Genomic DNA, 15047 nt, shown 5'->3' on the forward strand with positions numbered 1-15047 from the left:
GTTGTCACACATATGCATGACATAAGTATAATGGAAATAATAATGCAGATTGGCAGTCCAATGCATGAATTGGCAAAGATATGGTTGAAGTGTATTTGATCCCGTTTATGTATCAAGTATTGAGGAGACATTACTTTCAGTACTCTCCCAAAAACAGTTGTCGCACAGATGAGCAACTAAGTGTATTCACATATATTCAACACGATAAACCCCACCTCCCAACCATACTCTGCACCCACCACCAACTATTCAGTGGTTCGAACGTCGTCGCGCGTACACGAATTGCTCAGTGAGAGAGAGAGGATACAAAGAGGCATCGACAGAAACGATGGCCTTCAAAGGAGGAAACCGAGTTGGCCAGACCTGATCATGGGTCGAGCAATCATGCGTACATACATAAATGGGTGGGCGAGGGATGTTCGCAAAAAAGGTCATTTTCTTAAGCCGCACCCTGAAGCCGGAACAGTTGCTCAATCTCTCCCACTCTATTTATGGCGAAAATAATCCTGCCTTTTAAAAAAAAAATTCTAATCCTTTCCTTTATAATGTAAAATATTTTTTTCTGTTTACTTTTTATTTATTTTCCAATTTTATGTCTTTTCAACTTAAACTTGTTTAAAAATATATAAAGCCACGTTACCTATGCAATTGGGCGAGCCTTGGGCGTTAACCTCGCTTGCATATTCAAGCCTCACCATGCCTGGTGTATGTTAAGGATAATGACACAAATCAAGGAATCAAGATCAAATCAAATCACACAAGTACTAATGTCAAGGAAGAATCTCACATAACAAGCAAGTGCTAAGATCAAGGGATTGTAAATTCAATTTAATTGATTCTAATGACTTGTAATCTCTTATATAAATACATGTACTCAGCGCACGGAAATGTATCAGTTGCATAAAATCTTTTTCTCAAAATTCTCTCGATTCTCTTAAACATTATATGGTATCGGAGCTTTTTCGCTCAACCGAGCCTTCGATCCCACCATGTCGAGTTCAACCAATGACAACACCACTCTTCTGCAACCGGTCTCATCACCATCGGCAACACTATTCAACTTCCCGTGAAGCTCACGGCTGGCAACTTTCCCTCTTGGCGAGCATAACTTCAAGCCATTTTAATCGGGCATGATCTGCTCCGATTTGTTGACGGCCCACACCTTTATCCGTCACTTGATTCGTCGGGATCAGCCAGTCCAACACACACATTGTGGATCCGCCAAGACCAGCTGTTGTTATCCGTCATTTTCGGCTCAGTTTCTGAATCTATTTTGTCGCTGATTGAATTCAGCAAAACCTCTCAAGAGGCACTAAAAACGCTCACCAACCTTTATGCCAACAAATCCCATTCTCGGGTAATGTATCTCAAGGACCAGTTGTCCACAATCTGGCAATTGAGATTAGTTTCTGAATATCTTCAAGAATTAAATGGTATTGCCGATGAACTCTCCATTATCCTTAACGTCCAAATCCATTTCCAAATCATATTGTGATTCGTGCCAATGCAATAAAAGTCATCATTTGTCATTCAAAGTTTCTACTCTCTCGTGCCAAAATCCACTAGAACTCTTATACACCGACGTTTGGGGTCATGCTCTGGACACCTCAGTTGATGGTTTCAAATATTACGTTTCATTTGTTGACCATTTTACAAAATACATATGGCTTTATCCTATGCAAAAAAATCCTACGTTTATGCCATTTTTAGTGCTTTAAAACCAATTGTCGAAAAACAATTTCAACATCCTATTATTTCTGTCTACTCCAATGGCGGATGTGAGTATCTAAAACTCAAAACTTTTTTCACCACACATGGTATTTCTCACTTCACCACTCCTCCTCACACCCCGCAACACAACGGCACCGCTGAACGGCAACATTGCCATATTGTAGAAACGGCCATAACTTTACTCCACAACGCATCTCTTCCAACCCCGTTTTGGTTCTATGCCTTTGAAACCGCTGCATATCTCATCAATCGACTACCCACCCCAATCCTTCAGTATCAATCTCCATATAAAAAAGGGTTAATACCACGAAAAACCCCAAACTGGTACACCTGTGACAAATTTACCCTCAACTATTTTTTTGACCATAAAAAACCCTAAACTGGTACACCTGTGACAATTTTACCCCGAACTATTTTTTTTACCATAAAAAACCCAATACTGGTTTACCTGTGACAATTTTACCCCCGAACTAATTTTTTGACCACCAAAAATCCCAAACCGGTACACCTGTGATAAATTTACCCTCCATTAGTTTCTGTTAAATTTTACTGTCAAATTGCTAAGTTTAATGACACGTGGTAATTGACATGTGTACTGGTTTTGGGTTTTACCCCTCTGTTTGTCACAAATTTATCAATTTGTGATTTTTCGTGATATTAATATAATTTAACGGACATTAACATAGGGTAAATTTGTCACAAATGTACCAGTTTAGGGTTTTTAGTGGTCAAAAAATTAGTTTGGGGGTAAAATTGTCACAGGTGTACCAGTGTGGGGTTTTTGGTGGTCAAAGAAATAGTTCGGGGTAAAATTGTCACAAATGTACCAGTTTGGAGTTTTTTATGGTCAAAAAAATAGTTCGGGGTAAATTTGTCACAGGTGTACCAGTTTGGGGTTTTTTGTGGTTAAAAAAATAGTTCGGGGTAAAATTGTCACAGGTGTACCAGTTTAGGGTTTTTCGTGGTATTAACCCTATAAAAAACTCTTCAATCAAAAGCCGAACTATCTCAAACTTTGAATTTTCGGATGCTTATGCTATCCGTGGCTCCACCCATTTGCCCAAAACAAGCTTGATAACCGTTCTCGTCCGTGTATATTCCTTGGCTACTCGCTCTCTCAAAGCACATACAAATGTTTTGAACCCCAAACCAAACGCGTTTACACTTCTTGTCATGTTACACTTCTCGTCATGTTGAGTTCCACGAACACATTTTTCCATATGTCACAACAAACTCCTCACCTCCAAACCCATTACCACCTACGAATCCCACATGGATCCAACTCCCAATCACTGCCCAACAAACGAGTCCAGCCTCGCCTCCTGTCCCAATGCCAATCCAATCGCAAGATCCTACAACTGCTACCGACCCGCTGCCTGCTCCCCACGCAATAGCTGCTTCTCCAGTTCGCAGCATCGATGCCACCAACAACCATCCTCAACCCGAATCACAGCCTTAGCTACCACTCAACCCACCCACAACTGACCCCTTACCTAAAACCCAGACCAACTCAAACCAAAATAACACACCACTGTCTACCATAAACGCCACCCCATCAGACCCACCTCCCTCATCCTCTGATCCACTACCACAACCGGCCTTACCACCACCTCCAACCGCAACCCGCAGCCATCCAATGATTACACCATCCAGGAATAACATCTTCAAACCCAAACAAATTCATCACACCACTAAACATCCTCTACCCGACACCATCGAACCAACATGCTTTACTCAAGCCTTGCGGGATGCCAAATGGCAGGAGTTTAATGCGCTACTACGCAATGGAACATGGGAACTCACCCCTAACACAAATTCCAGCAATGTTGTTGGTTGCAGGTGGATCTTCCGGATTAAATGCCGACCTGACAGCAGTATTGAGCACTACAAAGTGCGTCTCTTTGCCAAAGGCTTCCACCAACGCCCCGAGATTGACTACAAGGATATCTTTAGTCCCGTTGTCAAACCGACCATCATTCGTATTGTGCTTTCTATTGCATTGAATCGATGATGGTCACTTCGGCAACTTGATGTCAACAATGCGTTCCTACAAGGGGATCTCACGAATGAAGTATACATGACTCAACCTTCGGGGTTGATTGATCCGACTTGACCGAACCATGTATGCAAATTATGGAAAGCTATTTACGGATTAAAACAAGCGCGAAGGGCATGGTACAACGCATTGAGTAAATTCCTACACACTCACGGCTTTCACAGCTCCTGCTCCAATCCATCCTTGTTCATTTACACCATGGGTCCAATTACAACATTCTTTCTTATCTACATTGACGATCTCGTCATTGCAGACAATGACACCTCTTTCATCGCCAAATTTATTGAAGCATTGTCTACGCATTTCTCTGTGAAAAGATTTGGGAACACTTCATTACTTCCTTCGCATTGAAGTGATCCTAACCAAGATGGGTATACTTCTCTCTCAACATAAGTATATCCATGAGATTCTACAAAAAAACACAAAATGGATGAAGCCAAGGAGGTAGGCACCCCATTGGCAGTGGGAATCAACTTATCTGCCAATGATCCAGTCGAAGCAACCAATGCAAGTGAGTATCGAAGTCTTATTGGGTCCTTCAATATCTCACTATCACAAGACTCGACATCGCATTCTTCGTCAACAAATTATCTCAATTCATGCAACGTCCCACTATCATACATTGGGCTGCTACTAAGCGACTTCTCCGGTACTTAAAAGGAAGCATATTTCATGGGTTACATCTAACACCCTCCACGACATCTATTCTTCACGGGTTCTCTAATGTTGATTGGGCAGGTAATGCAGATGACCGATCATCCACCTCTGCATTTGTCATCTATCTCGGCCCTAATCTAGTGTCTTGGAGTGCGCGGAAACAACGTACAATTGCCTAGTCTTTGATTGAAGCCGAGTACCGAGCCATTGCCACCGCCACAGCAAAACTACAATGGGTCCGAAATCTGCTGTCCGAACTTAGCATCCAACCGATCACCACTCCAACTCTGTACTATGACAACATCGGCGCCACATATGTATCTGCAAATCCGGCATTTCACTTCGGAATAAAACACATTACCATAGATTACCATTTCGTTCGTGATCTAGTTGCAAGAGGAGCTTTCCGCGCCTCCCACATCTCAACCACGGATCAACTTGCAGATGCCCTCACAAAACCATTATCCAAACCTCGGTTAAGTTATTTGCAACCCAAGATTGGCATCTTCGATGGAAGCGCCATCTTGCGGGGGCGTGTTAAGGGTAATGGCACAAATTAAGGAATCAAGATCAAATTAAATCACACAAGTACTAAAGTCAAGGAAGAATCTCACATAACAAGCAAGTGCTAAGATCAACGGATTGTAAATTCAATTTGATTGATTCTAGCGGCTTGTAATCTCTTGTATAAATACATGTACTCAGCGCATGGAAAATGTATCAGTTGCATAAAATCTTTTTCTCAGAATTCTCTCGATTCTCTTAAATATTATAGTGTAAACGTGTTTGGCGTGCTTGAGATGTTCGGGCCAACCTTGTCCGGGACACGTTGTCTATGATTGTATTAGTTGAGCGCAAGTTGATGTACCTTCGGGTAGTTTCGGTCTTTTCAAAATTTCGCTTTAATTCTTATTAAGGCAATGTCTTATCAAGTTGCTCCAACGTTTTCTTGTGTTGAGAGAAAAAATGTCCATAGGACTCTCGCTAGCTTTTTTAGCACAACCGTTAGGTTGAGATCTGTTGAACGGTTGATATATGTTTCATTTCAATTTAATGGGTGAAAGATTATAAGAGCACAGTACTTCCTTAGGACCGTAGAATCACCCCTAACTCTTCGAGTGAGTTTATGGTCCCTAAGAGATGCCATGTCTCCAGAGCTTTTCACCGTTAGATCGAAATGGAAAAAATAACAATCGTCCAGATTGAGATTTGTTGAACGATCGAGATTTATTACATGTCAATCTCATGGTGAAAATTACACGGAGAAGATGTCTCTTGCGGCTATGGATTCACCTCTAACTCTTCATGTGAGTCCATGGTCCTGGGAGGCAAGTGCCTCTCGAACTTCTTACTGTTGGATCTGGAAGCAAAAAAGAAATTACACTAATTGAGGCTGAGATCTATTGAACGACTGAGATTTATTGTATTTCAATCCAACAGCGAAAGATTATGGGCGCATGATATCCCCTTTGACCATAGAATCGCGCATTAACTTTTCCATATATTTTAAGAAAATTATACAGTAGCCCATGACATCTTTCGCGTGCTTGACTGATTCAGAATCTTTAATCTTAAAAAGGGTCGGATATCTTGATAAGTTAAACAAAAGCGCAATGTCAAAATCTGTTCAGATAGTTCCGCGAGGGAAACGTCTAACCTTAATTTTATATATTAAACATGAAAGGTGCCTGGTGATTAAGGGCGCCACCAAAATGGAGAAAAACATGATTATGATATTAGTGGCCTTATCTTATATTGAGCAACGTCATGGAATCGACCAAGCCTGTCTACATCTTTGCTCAAGAAAGGTGCCTGGTGATTAAGGGCGCCACCAAAATGGAGAAAAACATGATTATGATATTAGTGGTCGTATCTTTTCTCGAGCAACGTCATGGAATCGACCAAGCCTGTCTACATCTATTGCTTGTTTCATTCCTTCTTCGGTAACTTTTCTTGGCGGAAATTTTGGGGTTTACGAACATATGACGTGGGAAATCTACTGAGAGCGAGTATTCATGCACAGAAATGCTTGGAGGATGACGGTACCCTCCTGACCACACATCACTAAGTGTATGTGGTCAGGCGGCCAATTTTAAACATTTTTTTAAAAGGATTGTCAATTTAAAAAAGGAGACGTGTGGTCAAGAGGGTACCGTCACTTTGAAGCATTGCTCATTCGTGCATCGGTTTGTCTAACATTCATTTACCTTCGGGAGTGCCCCGAGTACATCCCGAGTCTCTTATCAGGAAAAATTATTGAGTCAAATTCACATATATGGTGTCAAGTTTGAGCTTGACTTGACTAATGTTTTAGGGGTTCGAAACTCAACTCATCTCAAGATCGATTGAGTATTGAATTTCTGGCTTAATCTCGGTGCAAATGAAAAATTAAGATACAAGAACCTCGATTTAACTCAACCCCATTTTTAGTGTTAAAATATTCAAAGCTTAATCTAACTTCTTAAGCTTTTGAAATAGTTGAAAATGGTCCCACAATTTTCATGTAAGAAGGTCCCAAGTTTAAATTTTTCCAAACCCCTTACTTCCTCCCTTATTATATATTTTACCGCTTATTCTTATGCTAAAATCCAGCCTATGCCTTAGAGGGAGTGTTGAAATATTTAGATATCAAATCATATATTCATCTAATAGCTTAAACTTTTAGAATAGTTGACAATGATGCCACAAATTTTCACAACATATAAATAAACATCAAATTCAAGCTAGAGCTCAAGTTTAGTAGGCTTGAATATTTTTCTCTCCACTTACATGTGTAAGTTTATCTATATATCATGTAATTTTAGAATTTCTTTGTTCACTCATATAATACCGTATGCTTTTGAAAAAAAATTGTGAAAGTTTGATTAGGCTCGCAAGCCTGTCAAGCTGAGTATTGACAAGTTCAAGTTCGGGTTCGACTCCAAATCAAGTGTGTCATCTCGAGTAAAAATTGAGCAGATCCCGAAATGCAACTTAATCTAGATATTAAACGTGAGAGGTGCCTGGTCATTAAGGGCGTTACCAAATGGAGGACCTTATGATTATCAACTTATTATCTTATCTTTTCTTGAGCAGCGTCATAGAATTGACTAAGGCTTTTACTCTTAATCTCGCATCTTCTAGAAATCTATAAATTCAAGGGTTAATACCATGAAATACTCCAAACTAATACACTTATGAAAAATTTACTCCAAACTAATTTTTTGATCGCAAAAATCCCTAAATTGATATATCTATGACGAATTTACCCCAACTAAGTTTTTTATCACAAAAAACCTCAAACTGGTATACTTGTGATAAATTTACCCTCCGTTAAATTGGATTAATACCACGAAAAATCACAAACTGATAAGCATGTAACAAACGAAGGAGTAAAACACTAGACTGCTATATCTATTAACTGTCACGTGTCATCTAACTCAGCAATCTGACGGTAAAATTTTATAGAAACTAACGAAGGATAAATTTGTTACAGATGTGCCAATTTGATATTTTTGGTAATCAAAAAATTAGTTTGGGATAAATTTATTCTGGGTATATTAGTTTGGGATTTTATATAGTATTAATCCTAAATTCAATGGAGTACCACCAACCATTGGTGGTGGATTCTCAACTACTTAAAGGCCCCCTAGGCAGCCTGTGTTGTAGCTGGCATATCTTCTTCACACACTCTCAGCTTCACTTCACTCCATAGATTTCGACCTCTTTTCTTCCAACTCATCGATGGAGAAGCCGAAAAAGCTCCATGCGGTGCTCCTCTCGAGCCCCGGCATGGGCCACCTTGTCCCCGTCATCGAGCTTGGCAAGCGCCTCGTTGCCGACCACGGCTTTGAGGCAACAGTGTTTGTACTCCCCTTGCAGGCCTCCCCTGCCGAGGCCGAGATCATCGAGTCCACCATGACCCCCAAGCTCCTCAACGTCGTGGAGCTCCCGCCCCCGGACATCTCGGCTGTGGTCCTTGGTCCGGAGGCCGGCGTGGTCATGAGGCTTGCAGTCATGATGCGTGAGGCCCGGCCGGCTTTCAGGTGTGCGCTCGCGGCGATGGAGGCCCGGCCCGATGTACTCATCGTGGACTTGTTCGGGACGGAGCATCTGTGCATTGGCGACGAGTTGGGGATCCCCAAGTACGTCTACGTCCCTTCCAATGCGTGGTTTCTTGCGTTGTTCATATACTCGCCGACGCTGGACAAGGAAGTGAAGGGAGAGTACGTAGACCGGACGGAAACGCTCGAGATCCCGGGTTGCAAGCCTGTCCGACCAGAGGACGTGGTGGACCCGATGCCGGACCGGTTGGACCAGCAGTACCGCGAGTACGTGCGGATGGCTGGCGAGACCCCGACGGGAGATGGGATCTTGTTGAATGTGTGGGAGGATTTGCAGGCGGAGACGCTCGCCGCGCTGAGAAATGAGGAGTTCTTGGGCCGGGTTGCGAACGGTCCGGTGTATACGGTTGGGCCGCTCATTAGACCGGTCAGACCGGCCGGTTTGGGGAAGGAGCTGCTGGAATGGTTGGATAAGCAGCCGAGCGAGTCGGTGATGTTCGTCTCGTTTGGAAGTGGAGGGACTTTGTCGGCTGAGCAGCTGGTGGAGCTGGCATGGGGATTGGAGCTGAGCCAACAAAGGTACGGTTTGAAATTTGTATATCTCTAGAATAATAATTTTTCCAGGTTTCTATGTTCATGGTATGGTATATGGTTTTAAAAACCATTAACATGATGTTCCTATTTGTAATTTATTAATAAAAGGCCCGGTTGGAAGTAATTTTCTCTTTTCTCTAACCAATCTCTGATTCAGGATGAGAGAGAACATAGTCTTTTTCTGAATCAAAAAAAAATCCATAAGCCAACATTAGCATAGAATGTTGAGGTAGTTTGCGTGCATTTGTAGAAATCAATAGCCAAATAAATGCTACACGTTATAATAAAAATATTTTTATTAGGATCATTGTCAATATAAAGATTAGATTGCACGTTGTTTACTACTGATTGACATATGAAAGATTATGCGTACGAAATTAACTTGTTGCACACATGTCATTCAATCCAACCTTGAACGTGTAATTTTTTTTTCACGAAAGGCCTAATAATAATCCAAGAAGGACAAATTTGCAATTATAGATCAAGCTTTGTATTAGTATTATTTTGTTATATACTCAATAAGTTCCTTCCTCTTACAAATGTATAATTTCAATAGATTTATATGGGTACTTCGGCAACCAACAGTCAAATCTCTTGATGAATCCTTCTTTGATGCGGGAAAGGGTGGTGCCGACGATGAGGTTTTGAGCTTTTTGCCTAGTGGATTCTTAGCACGTACCCGCGACATCGGATTCATACTCCCATCATGGGCCCCACAGGTGGAAATCTTGAGCCATCCATCCGTGGGTGGCTTCCTATCTCATTGCGGATGGAACTCGACCCTAGAGAGCATAGTGAACGAAGTGCCCATGATTGCCTGGCCATTATATGCCGAGCAAAGGCTAAATGCGACGCTCCTCACGGAGGAGATAGGGGTGGCAGTCCGGCCAAAGGTGCTGCCATCGAAGAAGATCGTGGGGAGGGAGGAGATAGAGAAGTTGGTGAGGTCGGTAATGGTGGAGAAAGAAGGGCACACGTTAAGAGCTAGATTGAGAGAACTAAAGAGAAGTGCACAAAAGGCAGTGGTGAAAGGTGGTAGTTCCTACGAGTCTCTATGTAAAATGAAGGAAGACTGCGAAATGAGGATTTGCCAGATTAAGAAGGCTCATTAAGTGGTTGCATATTTAGTAGAATGGAGATAATAATGTAGATTCATAGTACAAAACTTGAATTGGCAAATATCTTTATCTTGATATGTGAATTAGTTGTACGTGTACCTAAGATATGTTGGGGATAGAGGAGAGGACTCATCATGTTTAAAGTTCTTTTCATGGACTTCAATGGAGATTTTGTGAGCAAGTGGGGTTGATGAGCTCATTGCACGCGAAAACTAATGATATCTTGTGATTTGACCTGCGCGGGTGTTGATGGCTACGAGAATGGCAAAGGCGGGGATTGAAGGAGGGGAGTTGATGGCTACGAGAACTAGCTAGACCTGATCGTGGGTGAAACGATCACGTACATGTCCATAAATGGGTGGGCGTGGGCAAAAGGGTCATTTTCTTTGCCTGATCCCGAAGCCTGGACGTTTGCTCAAGCCCTACCACCATATTTATGACTGAAATAATTCTACGTTTTTTTAAAAAAATTCTATTCCTTTCCTTTATAGTGTAAAAATCTTGTAACTTATTCATGTTATTTTTATACCATTTCATATAAGATTACTTTATTCCATTTCATATAAGATTATTATTTTGGTTCCACGCTTCTTAGAACTGTATCATAACCAGTATGTATTCATGTAAATTTATTTCCATCTATTATTTCTCTCCAATCTATCGCTTCTATGTTCTTCGTTACGGGCTACGTGATATACCACATGGTAGAATACTAGAGTTTTCTCAAAGGTTGTTAGAGGCCTTAGCTGCTCCAATAGAGCAATGGAGAACTATTCTTATTGCCAACCGAATCTACTCGCCCGACTGTTACGTCGAACCAGTTGTTAGCGACATCAATGATTCAAGTGATTGTTTTGAAGGAATTTGCTTCAAAAAGATTGGTGCGATCATGGATAGAATGAGCGAAGAAGATGCGTCCAATGGATTGGGTGATGTTGCCCCTATCTTCTTTGTAGGTGTTGCTTGATAGGGACATTAAATTTTGGTATCTTATGAACATTTTCCTGTTCGAGAAATTTTAAGACAGTGATATTTATTCTTATTTTGATTTTTCGGATGATCTTTTGCAAGCCTAGGATCATCTTGGTCCACGGTCCACTACCGGTGTGACATCCGAAAATTTCCCTGCGTTTATCAATCGGTAAGAATTTAGATGTGGTAATTATTGCATGTGAAAATCCAAGTCGAACGATTAACGTGGCGGTAACAGAATGCCTGAACAAAATTGTTATGCTTGTGATTTTGGTGAATGGACCTACTAGCAATTAATTATTGAATAATTGCTTATGGATTGATTTTCTAGAGTGGCGATGATATGCGTATCGCCATGTTAGTTGCCGACGGAGATTTTTATACTCCGAAAATTCTTTTACCACTTGAATGTTGAGTTGACAATGTATTGGATTGGGTATTTTTTGCTCGGAAAATTTTGCTAAAGGTTTGAATGGATTCAAAATATTTTTTTTAGTCATCAATGTTTCAATCAGCACCGGTTCTCTCGTTTTCTTACCGATTTAGCTTGTGTTACCGAGACATTTATTCTTCTTTGAGCCTTACCGCTTGCCCTTATGACATCATGCTCTACCTCATCTATTTTAACCTTAGCCCATAAATGCCATTTATGAATTCACTCCCCACTTGGACGATGGAGATGAATTCTCCCCAAATATCTTCTCTTTCGATTAATCTTGTGGAGCCACTTGTGACTAACTATTTACTTAGGTCTCTATCTATAGGTGTAATGATTACACCCTTTGAGCATATATTTGCTTTAACCTTGATTAAGTTAGCTCATTTTATGCACTCTTTACCGAGAAAGAGCTTTCAAACAGAGACCCCATCCCAATTATTTCACCATTTAACTTCTCACTTCCTCTCAATTCCCGCTTTCAAATTCCCAAGAGTGGAAGTAAAGATCTCACGTTCGTATTTCTAAAGTTTTGCTCCAATCTTTTGAGTCGGTCAAGGTAAATCGTTAATTTCCAATACCTTCCATAAATGGGTTTTACCGTTTTAAAGGCGAGAGTTGTTGATTTCCATTATTGTTTGTTTTGCTTTGAAGGGATTTAAGCTTGATCTTTACGCAAGCCATTCTCAAGGTAAGTGAAAACTCTATGTACTAAGTTAGGTTATTCTACTTAGTACTCTTGACTTGATTGTATGATAGTTGAGGTTTGATTTGAATTCGCATGCAAGAAGTTTTCATGATCAGGTGTTGGAAGATTATGCTTTGTATGACTTGATTTTATAAGTTCTTACATGCTTTTGAAGCACCCTAGTGCATTATATAAGAAGTTGTTGATTTTCTGTGGAAAGTTGCCGAGCGTAGCAAAAAGTTACCGATAGTCGGCAGGACAATGTTCGTACCGATAGTTGACATGACAATGATCGTACCGATAGTCGATAGGACAATGATCGTACCGATAGTCGACAGGACAATGATCGTACCGATAGTCGACATGCCGATGATCTTACCGATATTATCGGTATCACTATGCCAAAGATCATTCGAATTAGGCCGATTAATTGAGTTAGGGATGTTCATATTACTGATTCTTTATCATGATTTGCATGAAACCGAAAAGAGGTAAGTGATGCATGGAAAAGAGGTGACAATTGTATTTCGGTAATGATTTGCATGAGATGATGTCATATTCTGAATGTCGATTGTGAGAATGATTATGCATGAAAGGATGTTGTTTGCTGGATGTAAATTGTGGAAATGATGTGAGTATCTCATGATGATTGTTGAACATACGCATGTGTATGATAAATGAAAATAATGATATGACATTGATTCGTCGTTTACGAGATCGTAGCGACGATGCCCCGCGAATCGGGATGCCTCGGAGTTGGGATACGCCGTGAATCGAGATGCCTCGGAGTTGAGATGCCCCGCGAATCGGGATGTCTCGTCGGATGTACGGGATGCCTCGCGAATCAAGATGCCCCGCGAATCGGGAAGGCCCGCAAATTGGGATATTATGAAATAATGAATATGATGCATGCTCATGTTTATATGTACATTCATGATGATAAGACACTAGGTGATACTGGTGCATTATGACGTGACATGTCATCCGCTTGAAATCGAGTGAACATATTATGTATTAGTGCATGACACGATGATAATAATGCGTATACTCATGCATTTAAGTATTGTTTGAGTGCTTGTGCATGTTAACGTCAGGTTGAGTGCGAAGGTGAATTCTTACCGTAGACTTTAGAGATTTCATTTACTAGGTCTTGGCTCACTCCTTTATTTTTCAGATGTGTAGGCTGGCTCGGTCACTGCCACTGCTTTTTGAAGCCTCAGCTCACACCGAGTATATGTATGAAGATGTTGTGTTGCTGATTTGGTTTGTATGTATGCTAAGTGTTCTACCTCGGGATGGGTCGACAAAGGACTTGCCAAGTGGTTTCCCCATCGGTATGAAGTCTGGTTATACTACCGAAGAGCCAATGTTGGGAAGGTTACTGATCCTTAGATGTTGGATAAGTGTTGTACGGTAGACTTTTGTGAGCGGGGGTATGGTAGAGGAGATAGGAGTTACCAAACCTTTCCCAAGTGTTTGTACTGTGATGTTTTGTTGTAAGTGACACTTATGTATATTATTCAGTGCATGAGATAATGATATGGCATGTTTAATTATGTTTGTTGTGCTTTCGTTTGCGAATAAATTAATAAGAAAAAAGTTAAATACGACATGTGCAGCGCTTGACGTACCTGGGGCGTCACAACCGGTCCTTTCGAGGACAATAATGTCTATGTCTTAATTAGTTTTTTTTTTTATTTGGGAAAATGACACAAACAGTCCCTTAACTTTGGCTCAAAGTGTAATTTGGTCCCTAAACTTTTAATTTGTTCAATGTAGTCCCTGAACTTTAGTATAATATTCAATGTGGTCCCTGAACTTTTAATTTGTTCAAAGTGATTCATAAACTTTTGGTACATGTTCAATATAGTCCCTAAACTTTATAAAAACATTCAATGTAGTCCTTGCATTAATTCAAGTTCAGGGACTACATTGTACATTTTTATATAGTTCATGGACTAAATTGAACATGTATCAAAAGTTCAGGGACCACATTGAGCAAATTAAAAGTTTAGGGACCACATTGAATATTATGTTAAAGTTCAAAGATTACATTAAACAAATTAAAAGTATAGGGATCAAATTATACATTGAGCTAAAGTTTAGGGACTGTTTGTGTCATTATCCTTTTTTTTCCTAAAGTAACACTAATGTCGGAAATCATTTGCGGCCAAAAAAGTGGCGCGTTTCACATGGCCATGTGTGACAATTTTTTTTTGGTCGAAGAACAAATTTATTCATTTACGGAGATGATATGAAAAGTTCAAAACAAGGAGAATATAAGCATAAGAGAGCCCAGAGGGCTTGCGGGGGAGCAGAGAGCCAATATTGTGGAAGAGAGCCAAGACGTTGGGTCTTCGCGATCCAATCGGCAGCTGCGTTTAAAGCCCGCGGACAATGGGCTTTACGGATTGAGGGGTGAGCTTTGAGGAGCTAAAGACAATCCATGATAAGGAGTCGCTCCTCCCAGTTGAATAAATCCGCAGACCCACTTCTCATAGCTTCTAGAAGATCCACACGATCGAACTCCACTATTAAGTTATCAGTTATGTCTTCGTTTGACGCTGCAATTTGAAGTGCTTCCAGAACGGCTAGGTTTTCAGCTTGAGAGACAGAGGAAACCTTCACCGATTTAGCGAAGCCCGTGACAATTGCTCCTGTATAATCTCGACATATACCAGCTATGGCACCATCCGCAGATCCATTAACTAATGAGGCATCGACATTAAACTTTGGGACTTTCTCTCCCGGT

General features: G+C 40.8%; 1 protein-coding gene across 1 annotated transcript; it reads left to right on the top strand.

Moving 5' to 3' along the window:
- The first annotated feature begins 8109 nt into the window (after positions 1 to 8109).
- On the top strand, positions 8110 to 10481 carry LOC115682583 (anthocyanidin 3-O-glucosyltransferase 5-like). The gene is made up of 2 exons (XM_030606841.2): positions 8110 to 9066; positions 9638 to 10481. Exons 1-2 carry the CDS (start codon positions 8168 to 8170, stop codon positions 10191 to 10193), a joined length of 1455 nt encoding a protein of 484 aa, XP_030462701.2. The 5' UTR covers positions 8110 to 8167; the 3' UTR covers positions 10194 to 10481.
- Positions 10482 to 15047: the final 4566 nt, after the last annotated feature.

This window comes from Syzygium oleosum, unplaced genomic scaffold (genome assembly GCF_021117445.2).
Source record: "Syzygium oleosum isolate NSW1041296 unplaced genomic scaffold, Sole_v2.1 Sole_v2.01, whole genome shotgun sequence".
Taxonomy (NCBI): Eukaryota; Viridiplantae; Streptophyta; class Magnoliopsida; order Myrtales; family Myrtaceae; genus Syzygium; species Syzygium oleosum.

Excerpts from the sequence above, each read along its gene's own strand:
- LOC115682583 (XM_030606841.2), top strand. The coding sequence starts at position 8,168 with ATGGAGAAGCCGAAAAAGCTCCATGCGGTGCTCCTCTCGAGCCCCGGC. Across the intron at positions 9,067-9,637 it reads TTGGAGCTGAGCCAACAAAG|ATTTATATGGGTACTTCGGC; the intron begins GTACGGTTTGAA and ends TAATTTCAATAG.